General features: G+C 35.1%; 1 protein-coding gene across 2 annotated transcripts in view; it reads right to left on the minus strand.

Moving 5' to 3' along the window:
- Positions 1–2,179: 2,179 nt before the first annotated feature.
- Positions 2,180–14,286, minus strand: part of LOC110467501 (phosphoethanolamine N-methyltransferase 1-like) — a 30,035-nt gene continuing 17,928 nt past the window's right edge. For both annotated transcript variants that reach the window (XM_021524704.1, XM_021524703.1), the window contains 6 exons: positions 11,837–11,926; positions 11,522–11,614; positions 6,867–6,992; positions 6,169–6,300; positions 5,418–5,534; positions 2,180–4,171 (listed from right to left, as the gene is read on the minus strand). In XM_021524704.1, the coding sequence (XP_021380379.1) occupies positions 4,058–4,171; positions 5,418–5,534; positions 6,169–6,300; positions 6,867–6,992; positions 11,522–11,614; positions 11,837–11,926 (672 nt within the window). In that variant the 3' untranslated portion in view covers positions 2,180–4,057. The remainder of the gene's footprint in view (positions 4,172–5,417; positions 5,535–6,168; positions 6,301–6,866; positions 6,993–11,521; positions 11,615–11,836; positions 11,927–14,286) is intronic.

Here is a 14,286-nt window from a genome sequence, read left to right on the forward strand (position 1 = left end):
AATTTTAGAGGCTGATTGGATAAACAACATGGCCGACAGGCAGCCATCTTAGATTTTGATAGTGAAAGTTTGTTATCACTATTTCTCGGGAAGTACGGGAGGGATCTTTCTCAAATTTTAAATGTAGGTTCCCCTTGATCCCTCATTGTGCATGACATATTTTGAGACTGATCATAAAAACAAAATGGATTAAAAGAAGAACTAAACAGATCTTATATTGCAATGATCGATTCTATTTTTCTCACATTAAGTACTGTACTAGTAAATATGTGAAATGACAAACTCACTTTGAAGGTTGGCCTTCATACACATCAGTATTAAGTTTAGATCAAAAGTTACCTCAAGGTGCATTTACTGTTAACATGACTCGATCAAACAGATTAGAGGAAAGAAGAAAAAAGATCGAACTGACAAAGAACTAATGAAGATGGTACAAAGGTGGGCGCCAAGATCCCTCTGGGATCTCTTGTTTCAGTTGGTTGACCTTCATCCACTTTCACGGTCACCTAGTTCAAAGGTTTAAAAAATGTTCAAACAACTTCTGAACAACCAAAAGGCCAAGGGTAATGATATCTGGCCAGTATCATGCTGGGATGAGTTACCTTGACCAACACTCAAGGTCGAAGAGTCAAATGTGTAAACTCTTAAAACAACTTCTCAACTATCAGAAGACCCAGGGTGATAATATATGCCCAGAAGAATACTGGGATGAAGGGCTGCAAAGTTTGTTCAAACGAATGACCTTAACTTAGTTTCAAGGTCAATGGGTTCAAATGCTTATGAAATCCTCAAACAACTTCTGAATAACCAAAGAGGCATACTATAATATATAGTTTATTTGGCATAAAAGTATCATCAAGTGAAAACCGCATGCATAAAAGTAACAATCTCGGAACAGACAATGAATTAAAAAGGAGAAATATTGTTCACGTCCTTTATATATATAAATGGACATGACTCGGAAGATAAAAAGTAACGCAATATTTTAGAAGAATAAACTATCTTTATTTATCTAAAATTACAAATACTACAACGATACTATTTGTGTTGGTAAAAAGGTGGAATGAATCAAAATTTCACATAGTTTTAGGAAAATATGGAATTAAATAAAACGACTGCATACATATTTGAGTGTGGTACAAAGCACTTGGTAATGATAATATGATAATAGGTAAACATTGGTAAATACCACTAGAACATCAATCAATCAATTATAAGATATTTGTCCCGTGAGAACCTCGTGAATAACACCGGCTTCTCCCCAACTCGGGAACCATCGGCACTTTCCGGCTTATTTACGAAAAGAACCACATTTGAAACCATATATAGTTATATATGCAAGATATGATCTTTATTTTGTATGAAGTATTATCTTGATTATGCTCTGTCGCACCCAGTATTATCAAACTATAATTATTCTGACAGGGAGATTAAAATGGTTCATATTTTAAATAGATGAAAGTGTTATCAAAACATAATTTGATCTCCATGTGTAATTAAAAGAATTTTCTAGCAATAAGATGTAAAAATTATGTAGGTACTAAAATTATCAATTTCAGAAAGGTATCAAAAAAGGAACATTTGTGAACTTGAATTGCTGAACTAGTATATAGAGGATATTCAATGGTGTCTTTAGTAATAACACATATATTTCACGAGTGTGGCTAATATTTTGATATTTTTACACGAGTGCGCAGCACGAGTTAAAAATATCAAAATATTTGCCACACGATTTGGTATTACTGAAGACACCATTACATGTTCTATTTATTGCATTTTTAAAGCACAAAACATGGAAAATGTAATGCATTAAAAAAGGGCGGGAATCAGAAGCGTAATAATTAGCGCCATATTCTAATGACGTCACGCTTGACAACAATGCTGCGCGCCATTTTGAATGGGATACTCAACACAATTCCGACGTTTTCTGCTATTTTCTGGTATGATTGCTTATACAAATGTAATTAATTGTATATTTATGTAAATACTTAAGTGTGTGTACCAAACTTTTACCATAACAACCACTTATTCTACCGTCGCTTCATTTGAATCTGAACAAAAAAACGTTGCCTTTGAATGCAGCAAATAGAAGAAACCATTATGATTGGTCAATACCAAAAAGTTATATTTTCACACTGTGAAAATATCACTTTTGATATTTGTCACAGTGTGAAAGATATCAGTTTTATCAAGTTGATAGAATCCGTTATTTCACTGGCAAAAATGTAATAAAATGCTTTATTTGTACACGTTATGTCGTAGATACAATCGAACCAAGGAGTTTCATTGAATAGACATTATGTAATTATATCAAAATCTCTTTCAGTTAAAAACGCAGACGTTGGGTAACTTAACTACGTATATGTTATTTGTGCAGAATACCAAAATACTGATATTAATTAAGTACGCCGGAACCGCAGCTATTTGGGAAAACTGAAACGGTACAACTTTAGTACATTTTTTGCAAATTTTGTATCCGGTATCAAAAGAAATAGGAAGATTTGTTCAGGTATCATTAAATTCACCATTTTTTTAGAATTTGTTGTGTCTCCTCATGTTAGTCCAAAACAAGCAGGTTTATGTAATACCTTTTCAGAAATAAGAATGATGGATCATTATATAAAGTCTCGTTTTAACTTGTTCTGAATATTGACATATAGTTAAAGAAAAACATGTTTACTCAAACACTAAAAAAAAGCAACTGTCAATTTCTTTAAATGATAATATCGTGCAGATTTGAAATGAAGAGCAAAAAGAACCCTGGCTAATTTTCACATTTTTTAGAGTGAATCTACACGAAGTCTTTTTAGTGATAATTTGTATTAATACTTGATTTTTCAGATGAGATTATTTAGTCATCATTTATCCTAGGAGGATATTTTTTGCTTATAATGTCAATGATGGTTGAATAACAATAACAATGTAAATTACATTAAACCATATTTCATTGTAAAAATCTGTAAGTCCTATTGAGGATAACTTAAAACATATAATACGCCTTGACCTTTGACCCGTAAATTGATGTAGTAGGAAAGAATAGCAACGTACTGTTTTCTCTTCTAATGTACATATTAAAGGTTCAACTGAAATATGTGTAAATCGATTTACATCAAAGTAAGATGTTTTTTATATGAAAAATGAATTGATACTTCTTCCACAATTTTAGATGTTAATTCATGTTAAAAGTCCTTTTATACTTAACAAATTTCCCATAAGATTGAAGCTTCACTATTCAGAGGTATGGAAAAGAAAAACTCACCTGGTGTCAAAAATAATAAACAGCACAAATATCCTTTTATATAAACCTGGTGAAGCTTTCATCAAACTATTACGTCTACATTAATATCATCGAATGATCTTAAAAGAAAATTCAGTATGCAATATTTTCTCGTTAGTAACTACAAATCAGGATTTCCTGTTTTAAAATGGCCATAGTAGGAACATCACGCACAGCAACTCTGATTATGATTGCCTCAAAATAAAAGTTGATCCATCATTCTTAACTTTAACGAGGTGTTGTTATTTTAAAATTTATTTTGTTTTCAAAATAAAAATCAAACATTAAAGGGCGAACTAACAATAATTAACTACCAATCCATTTCAACTAAGAGAGTAAATGTCAACACATCTAATACTAGGTAAACAGAATTTTTGAAATTTTAGAACCGAAGAAATCTAACCATTTGTGAATGGAAATTCTGTGATAAATGCAACCAGCTATATATGCGTACTCGATTCATTATTTTACTATATATAAACCGTTCTTTTGATTGTCAATGCAATGCTATCGTTATTAAACTTGTAATGCATAAAGGGAAGTAACTCGTGCGACTCTAATACTTTGTAAAACCTAACGCACAATAAAAAAAACAATGTATACCTTATATTGTTTTTCAAATATCTTTTCGTTTCAATCACGGTTGCAATTTAATTAAAAATAGTATTCCGGCAAAACAGGCTGTTTTTATAAAACCTGCAATTGATATATCAATTGAAAGCACGGGGTTCTATGATTCGGGTTAATTTGTAAGGCCCGAACAGGTTCGTATTGCCATAGTCACGTGGGCTTTTCAGCAAAAAACAGGCCCAGAATCTGGTCGCCTATTGCGGCACATTTCTGTGTATTTCTCCACATCGTTGAAAATGCTTCGTAGTCTTCCAAAGAAAAGTCCTAAAATGAAAAAAAGGAAAAGAAAACAACTTATTACATTGTATCTTGATCATTATTGTCAAAGTGCAAAACAAATACTGATTACCCATAGTATGAGTGGTACATATTTAGAAGTTGAAAATAGCAATAGGAAAATGAATAACAAGTCAAGAAGAAAATAGCTGCAGACAACTAAACACACACACATATATATATAGTCACTCAGTCAAAGGCATGACTTTTTCTCAGTACCATCCTCGATAATCGAGGGGTTGCGATCACTTTCGATCTCTTCACCCCTGGAATATGTCATAGCAAAATCGAAGGCTCAGTGTCCATCACATTGTGAATGAGACGAAAAGACTAGTTTGATCCTTTGTCTAGTTTGATGTACATCAAAAGAATCTGTCGGTCGTGTAATGGTAAAATTGAAGTTGGTGTCACTCCTCTGAATTCGTCGAAGGAAAGATATCAGCCTAGCGATTGGTCAGGTTTTTTTTTTTTACCTGAGATCAATCAAATAGCTAGCTATATAGCCGCGTGCCTTCAATTTGACTATGACATATTCCAGGGGTACAGAGAGCGAAAGTGAGCGTAACCCCTGGATATTGAGGATGGCTCAGTACATGCTATTTTTGTCTAGTTATTATTCGTTGCATTGTCTCGTTGAACAAACAGTCACTGCAAAGGCAGTTTGACTGTCTGCCTTGGATCATGGCGGTTACCCAAATGCAAGTATAAAATTAGACGAACATGTCTAGATAAGTTAATTACGAATGCTGGCCGAGGTAGAATCGTTGCCCCTCCATGGTAGACAGTTTTCATCCCTGATACTTACGTGTCTCCACCAGAGACGTGTTTTTTTAACTTTGCTATTCTTGTATTGCTCGTTTCAATTGTTAATTCAATTTAGAGTGTCGACAGGATGGCTGATGTTGCGAGTAAAACTTTTTCAGCGCAACCAAGCCTCATGGTGGTTCGGATTTGGTGTTCCCCTTTTATTTGCACGCTTGTTATTTTGGTACCGTCTTGTTTGTTTATAGAAGTGCTATTTATGTAATGATAATAGCATATTAAGTCCATAATAAACTAGATTTACATTATGGCTACTTCGTGCCACTTTCGTATGAAGGGAGATAGCTAAGAGTACATCTCACTTCAATCTAGAGTATCTTTCTCAATTAATTAAAACATCAATCGATTTGTATGCATCGTTTTGCCCGAATAGCAGGTGATGAATCACCACCGTCTGGCCGAACAGACTTACCTCAATATATTCCTCTCTTCGAGTAACTAGTCGGTCTAATTCTTGAGTTGTCGTTTTGATGAATAAATCTGTTTTATTCTCCGTTTCTATCTGAACGAAGCCGGCTTCTTCCAGCGTCTGAGGAAAGAAATATACATTAGCGCACCAATAGTGCATTGACTTTCGCGATATGGCTTTTTCAAACCTCCCCACGAGGACAAAAATTCAAGTATCACCAAACCTTCATTTCTGCTGTGACATAAGATTATGTGAAAATTATTGATGGTACTTGAAAGCTACGGTCGATTTTTAACAAAATAATGTGCGAAACAAATATGTACTCGCAAAAAGTGGTTAAAAATTTTAAAATGGAGAAAATTTGATCCTACTTGTTATAAATTCTATTCCACTTATGCAGACAATATACAATACATCTTGGTTTTACCCATATGACACATCACGTGTTTTTATCATTATGAACTATTCTATATCATCAACAGATCAGCTTATATAAAGTACCATGTTCTGTAGAGTCCCTTCAGCGCATCCTCAATCTACAGCACTGTCAAGCTATCGACAATATTTATAGCTCTGCATTTATTTGACTTTTACCATAATAAAAAGCACCATAAAACCCGTTTCCAATTTTGTTAAAATGCTGATTAGAATCTCAAAGAAAACAATCGTTCTTATTTCTTATCTATTTTTCCTTTTATTCATATTGTCTGTATAATCTCTTTATAAAACCGACATATTTGGTGGCCGTGCTTACAGAGCAGTACTCTCGTTGTGAAAGGATGCTGTACCCAAACGTCTTTACGTAATCCTTGAACTGCTGTGTATGCTCTCCCTCGCTGCAACAGTAATCCGATATCAGTACCTGGCCTCCAGGCTTTAAGAACGTCTGCAAAGCAACACACAAGTGTGAAGTATTACCCATTTGACTGGTGAATCTGATAAAAAAAAAATCCTACTCAATAAGATACATTCATGAAATAAAAACATATAATCACTTTTATTTCCGCGATAACCTCATTTCGTGAACTGTCACTTCAATTTGTTTATCGCGAATATCTGAATTTGCGATAAAGAGGAAGATATTTAATAAATGAAAGTAATTAGTTTGGAAGAATATTCGCAAACCAATTAAACTCACGGGTGAATCGCTTCATGAATTGATGTAAACATAATTTCCTCGCGAAGATTAAATGATTATCAATATCGACTTAATAACATTGTTTTTTTGAGTGTAAAAGGTACAATGCTGGCTCTCTGAACGGTCTTAAACGGGTCGATTGAGTTAAAAATGAATAAATTTGTTTCGAATTTAGCTACATGTAATGTATACTTATTCAACTACTAACCTGTAATTATTATCATTGAATCAGCAGGTTCCATACGTTGCAGACTTTTTTGTCAGTTTATGAATATAATTAACTCTCTATACACACACTTCATAGAGATAGCTACCTTAAACCTTTGGAAGAGCTGGAGTTTGCCAGCAATGTGGAGAATTGTATCTCTACTGAAGATGATGTCAAAGTAATCTGCTGGGTACTCTCTTCTCGTAGCATCAGCCACCTCAAAGTCGACCTCCTACAGGTGAACGAGGGCAAAGATCAGTGAGCAACTGGCATGTAGGTAAATGGCAGGAAGGTTAAACTCATTTACCTCTGAAATTTCATAGTGAACTATTCCAACTTTTGAATTGGAGGAGTTAAAATGTGTCTTCAGGGGCGAATGAGTTAAGACGATTACCGTGCAGAAGATACCGTAACATATATTTATATCTGATTTTCAATTTGTCAACCAATCAAGTTTTAAAAGGGTGCATTTACAAATTATATTTTAATAGCTTAGAGACTACATTTATATGTATAAGCACGATAGTAATGCTGTATGGTGGTAGCATGTTTGTTGATGATGGTGTTGTTGTAGCGGTGGAGATATAGGGAGGGGTAACCTCCATGTAGGATGGTAAAATATATAAAAGTATTACCTGTTATTCATAATCTCAAAAATGTAGGTAAGCTCTTCCAGATACCAAGCATTTTGTTTTTAGTAAGTAACATATTACTTTTATACTTCTAAAGAATAGAACGATCATAAAACTGAAAAAAACACTATCGCACAATTGTGAAGTTATTCATTAATTTGATTGGTGAAATAATATTTAACTTTATAAAGTATGTATCAATGATTGATACAAACCGATGAAACTACTCATCTTAACAATGTACCAGTTGGTTGGTGTATACAGCTGGAGGGTATCACTCTCATATCAATGTACCAGTTGGTTGGTGTATACAGCTGGAGGTGATACAAACCGATGAAACTACTCATCTTAACAATGTACCAGTTGGTTGGTGTATACAGCTGGAGGGTTTCACTCTCATAACAATGTACCAGTTGGTTGGTGTATACAGCTGCAGGGAATCACTCTCATAACAATGTACCAGTTGGTTGGTGTATGCAGCTGCAGGGAATCACTCTCATAACAATGTACCAGTTGGTTGGTGTATGCAGCTGCAGGGAATCACTCTCATAACAATGTACCAGTTGGTTGGTGTATGCAGCTGCAGGGAATCACTCTCATAACAATGTACCAGTTGGTTGGTGTATGCAGCTGGAGGGAATCACTCTCATAACAGCGTACCATTTGGTTGGTGTATACAGCTGGAGGGATTCGCTCTCAGAACAACAAACCAATTGGTTGGTGTATACAGCTGGAGGGAATCACTCACAGAACAATGTACCAGTTGGTTGGTGTATACAGCTGCAGGGAATCACTCTCATAACAATGTACCAGTTGGTTGGTGTATACAGCTGCAGGGAATCACTCTCATAACAATGTACCAGTTGGTTGGTGTATACAGCTGGATGGATTCGCTCTCATAACAACAAACCAATTGGTTGGTGTATAAAGCTGGAGGGAATCACTCTCATAACAGTGTACCAGTTGGTTGTTGTATACAGCTGGAGGGTATCACTCTCATAACAATGTAACAGTTGGTTGGTGTATACAGCTGGAGGGAATCGCTTTCTTAACAATGTACCAGTTGGTTGGTGTATACAGCTGGATGGATTCGCTCTCATAACAACAAACCAATTGGTTGGTGTATACAGCTGGAGGGAATCACTCACAGAACAATGTACCAGTTGGTTGGTGTATACAGCTGCAGGGAATCACTCTCATAACAATGTACCAGTTGGTTGGTGTATACAGCTGGAGGTGATACAAACCGATGAAACTACTCATCTTAACAATGTACCAGTTGGTTGGTGTACACAGCTGGAGGGAATCACTCTCAAAACAATGTACCAGTCGGTTGGTGTATACAGCTGGAGGGAATCGCTCTCATAACAATGTACCAGTTGGTTGGTGTACACAGCTGGAGGGTATCACTCTCATAACAATGTAACAGTTGGTTGGTGTATACAGCTGGAGGGAATCGCTCTCATAACAATGTACCAGTTGGTTGGTGTACACAGCTGGAGGGAATCACTCTCATAACAGCGTACCATTTGGTTGGTGTATACAGCTGGAGGGATTCGCTCTCATAACAACAAACCAATATTGATACAAACCGATGAAACTACTCATCTTAACAATGTACCAGTTGGTTGGTGTATACAGCTGGAGGGAATCACTCTCATAACAGCGTACCATTTGGTTGGTGTATACAGCTGGAGGGAATCACTCTCATAACAAAGTACCATTTGGTTGGTGTATACAGCTGGAGGGAATCACTCTCAAAACAATGTACCAGTTGGTTGGTGTATACAGCTGGAGGGAATCGCTCCCATAAGAATGTACCAGTTGGTTGGTGTATACAGCTGGAGGGAATCACTCTCATAACGATGTACCAGTTGGTTGGTGTATACAGCTGGAGGGTTTCACTCTCATAACAATGTACCAGTTGGTTGGTGTATACAGCTGGAGGAATTCGCTCTCATAACAACAAACCAATTGGTTGGTGTATACAGCTGGAGGGAATCACTCTGAAAACAATGTACCAGTTGGTTGGTGTATACAGCTGGAGGGAATCACTCTCATAACAAATTACCATTTGGTTGGTGATGCAGCTGCAGGGAATCACTCTCATAACAATGTACCAGTTGGTTGGTGTATACAGCTGCAAGGAATCAATCTCATAACAACATCTGTTAAGGGGGCTACTATAACCTATATAACTCCCGCGCGTGATGTAGACACTTATAGAACCTATTTAACTCCCGACCGTGATGTAGACAGAGGAATCCCAACCTCATGATATGAGTTTTGCCGAGTGGTCAATTTTATCCTGAGGTTTCTTTCTACATTAAATAGGAATAATTAAGACCTGGTTTCTTCCATACACTTATGTAGAACTTGTTTGATGGTGAACCTAGTGCCCCGAGCCATCCTTAGTAGTGCATTTATTGAATATGCGTCCAAATTAATACCGTAACCCTGGTAACACTGAATAAAGTGATGACGCAGTGGTGACAATTTAAGAATAGTGGCACGCGTTAGCTGTCTTTTCCGTCGATAAGGTAATAGCTTTATGCACCTGTGTGGGAGAAAACGCCGTGTTTGACATGTGTACTCGATGAGTACATATAGTGTTCCGTTGCCTGTGAATGAAATATGACTTCTAACATTTATTTAAGCTTGCATTATTTAGAAGAATGAACCTCCGCATGTTTAGGTCATTTACTTTAGGCTCACATCAGCACGATGTACCGTTATAAAGTACACGCAACATTCAAGTTTGTCAATTATTCATGCTGCAGACCGCTGGTACGTACGTTGTTGCACTGGTGCTACACTGATTCTACCGGTAGGTGTGATTATTACGTACTTAGCACAACCGAAATCAATCGAGTGTTTAAATATTTAAATCTAATTGCAACATTACTTTCCAGGAACAAGTGAGATCTTTTTACATGATGGTGGTATAACGTTTCTATTATCTTAAGATGGTTTGATTTGAAGCTCAAAAGTGTATGTGGTACGATCGATATGTATCACACACAAAAAACACACAGGTTTAGTACCGAGCAAGAAATAGCATTTCTTCGTCATTTCTTCGTAGGAGACAAGTCAAAAGATTTAGTTTCATTTACATTGCATGGGAAATATATGATAACATCCATATTTCTGTATCATAAGAAATCATACATTCTAAGGTTCGCTATAACTACCTTCGTGTACGCTGTAGCATGGTTTTCATTGACGTAGTTTTGTAAAGTTATGAATTATTAAATTTCAGTATTTCTCAGTGTAAGGTAATTAGAACGTTATTATCGCCAAAGTTAATTGGGTATAGGTCTTTCATGGACTAGTAATTTTAGTCTGACTGCCTAACTACCTTGGTTAATTGATCTTGGCAACATATTACCGTCATGACAATATCAATATTCCTAAAGTTATCATTAGAATGCATTCACTACTAGTATTATCTCGTATGTCCTGTCTTCAGCGTTTTATCTGCCTCCTTTTAATACATTTCTTGTCAACAAAAGCGTATAAATAATGAATGGTAATTAAATAAAACCATGCTTAATATCTCATTGCATACTCCCTTCTCCAAACAGCTGCTGTAAATCCGTGGTTCATTTCTAGGATATAGGGATTCGATTAACTTCAGGAAATGACAAGGTTTTGTGTCATCTAGGTCAATAATATTTCGATGTTACTATACGTTATCAAATTTCTGCGTATGCTTATTCTTGCGGGCGATAGTTATTCCAGCTATATATAAATATCAACCGCTGTTTTTGTCGGAGTAAAACGTTCGCCAGATATTTGAATTTTTGGATGTTCCTTTTCTGCGACTTCACGCAGAAAATAAAAATGACATGCTCAGACAATTTTACAAAAAGAAGGTTGATAGAGAAAATATTTCGAAATAAATATAAACAAATAAATGAAAAAAACTTCAAGGGTCGAAGTCAGGAGCTGTACACTGTCAAGCTTACGCTACACCGATGTTGCTATCTAGGAAGTAACTCTAAACCAGGACAAACAGTTACCATAGTTACTTCATCTTCGATATAAGGGGGAAATACCAGCTACTTGCTATATCATATAAACCCACACACTAGCAGATACATTAGTAAGTACTGTTAACATTCCTTACCACTTCTGAGATGCCCATTTCTCTTGCCCGCTCCCTCGCGATGTCGATCATATTGGACGAGAGATCCATGGCGACAACTTTAACACCAAACTCCTGACATAAAAATAATCAGACTGTCAAAAATTATTTTTGAAGATTTTTTTACGAAGACAATGGTCGCACATTTTGTCATACAATTGATATCCAAGTATATATAATGTTTATGCATTGAATAATATTACCACTTAGCAGTATGGACCCATTCATATTTTGATTGGTATAGATGGTGAGCAAGTCAATATCAAACGAAACACAGTGTATATGATGATGTCCTACCTTAGCCATATAAAATGCATTACCGCCAATGCCACATCCAACATCCAGCACTTTCTGTCCTGGACGTAGACACAGTTTCTTCAGAAATTCCTGAAAAGATGACAGTATATAAGGTTTACAGCATAGAAATCTACACAGAAATATGAACGTAACACATACAGGATTGCACCTTAAGTATTTGGAAATAGATACATATGACTCTGCACCATACATCCATCGTAACAGTTACAAGATTCTTTAAGCAAAATCTTCATTTTGTTTTATAGAGTGTCGTATATATAAAGAATTTACACGAGTTTCAGTTTCATATGATTTTTTTCCGAACGAGTAAAATGTAAGACTGAACTGAAATAGCAAATATTGACATTTTGACTCCCTTTGATGTAGTGACGTCATATGCTGTGACGTTATGAAGTGGCCTGTTATGATTTCACATTTAAAACAATGCTAATCTGCAGCCAATCACAGCTCTGTTATATTTCTTGTAATGGAAGGTATGGCACAGATAATAGATAAGTTATGTGATAAATACATACATAAAATGAAACGATTCAGTTTGATACGCTACTATTTTCGAATTCCTTACACATTTCTGGTTACTTTGCCATTTGAAATGTTTGATATAGAGACAATGTAATGAATACTTTTTGAATCGATAAAATAGCAGTTTAGTATGATTTATAAATAACTCCAATGATGATTTCGTATCAAAGGAGTCTTTGAAAGGAAAGACATTACGGTCAGCTTTGATAGCAAAGTCAAGATAACCAGAAGATAACCACATCCAAATTAAACAAACTGATGGTGATTACTCAAATAATAATAATAATAATAATAATATCTTTTATGGATCCAGGGATACATATTTAGACATGTCTAATTTACAATATGGCCCTGTATCAATACACATAGGCTACATGAAAGACATTTGCAGATTACAATACATGTGTATTAAATACAAATACAATACTTATTTAAAAAGTATATTGTTATATCATAAAGTAAGTACCAAACTAAAGTTTTGAGAAAAAATCTTGAAGGTATTTGCAGCAACACTACACGCATTTCCGATATTTTCATTCAATCCATTCAATAAAACAGAACATGTGTACACAAATGAACGTTTAAAATAATAAGTTCTAGCAGTGGGGATATAAAACTTATTTGAAACGGATGACCTTGTATTTCTAAAACTGACATCCTTGACATAGGTAAACAGATTACTTAAAAAAACTTGGAGTATCCCCATTTAAAATTTTGTAAGCAATAAGTGCTTTCCTAAAAAATAAATAATCTTCTATTGGCAGCCACTTTAACTGTTTAAAAAACCAAAATGGAAGGGGGGAAATGTTTCTTATATTTAACAAAACTCTAGCTGCCCTTTTTTGAAGTTTGGAGATTTTATGAATATATAATTTGTTACTAGCCTCACTCAAGACTACAGAACAATAGATAAAATGTGGGAAAACTATACTTTGATATATTTTACTGAGAACATCATTAGACATGGAAGGTCGTAACCTTTGAAGAACACCAATCGTTTTCGAAATTTGCTTTGATATGTAATCAATATGGTCTTTCAATGACAGACAACAGTCGACAAAAACAGCAAGTAGTTTTGCACAGTGTACAGTTTCTATAATTAAGTTATCAACAGTAATGTTCAACTCACGACATTTAGATAACATTTGAGACGATCACATCAACATGCACTGAGATTTGTTCAGATTAAGACTAAGTTTGTTTTCTCTCATCCACTGAATTGTACATGCTAAGTCTTCTATCATTTGTTTTTCTAAAAGCTCTACTGTTTTGTTCCTAACACTTTGTAAGGTGTCATCTGCATACATTACTACAGTAGAATGTTTCAGACATTTAGGGCAGTCATTAATATTTAAAATGAAAAGCAGAGGCCCAAGTTGGTAAATTTGTAGTTTTGTTAAAGGTTTTGAATGTACATTTACCCTTTCGGTGTAGATCTACGTATGCTCGAAACATCTTAAAAACTCTGACATTCGGGGTCCCATATTGATTTGTAACACGCAGAGCACTGTTTTTGATTATTTTTATTTTTATTCATTATTCTTTTATAAAAGTTCCGCAAGGTACGTTTTTTAAATTGCTTTATCAAAACTATTTTCAGTTTAGAAAAGAATGGTTCCAATCCACATTTACAGTTTTTGACAGTGGTACGGGGATTTTTTACAGCTTGTACTTTACATCCATACACATATCACCAATGATTGTATAGTATCAGTGAAGGAGCATTACATGAAGTATCTAGGTGGGATCACTTCACCAGAAGTAGATTGTCAAAACAATTGAATTTTGAATTATTTACGATCTAGCCGCATGCCTATGTAGATTTTTAATCAATACCATTTTTAATGATGTCTAGGTATTTTTCATACCATTTGCTACAAAATATTTATCGACGGACCACATTGATT

This window comes from Mizuhopecten yessoensis, unplaced genomic scaffold (genome assembly GCF_002113885.1).
Source record: "Mizuhopecten yessoensis strain PY_sf001 unplaced genomic scaffold, ASM211388v2 scaffold11175, whole genome shotgun sequence".
Lineage (NCBI taxonomy): Eukaryota > Metazoa > Mollusca > Bivalvia > Pectinida > Pectinidae > Mizuhopecten > Mizuhopecten yessoensis.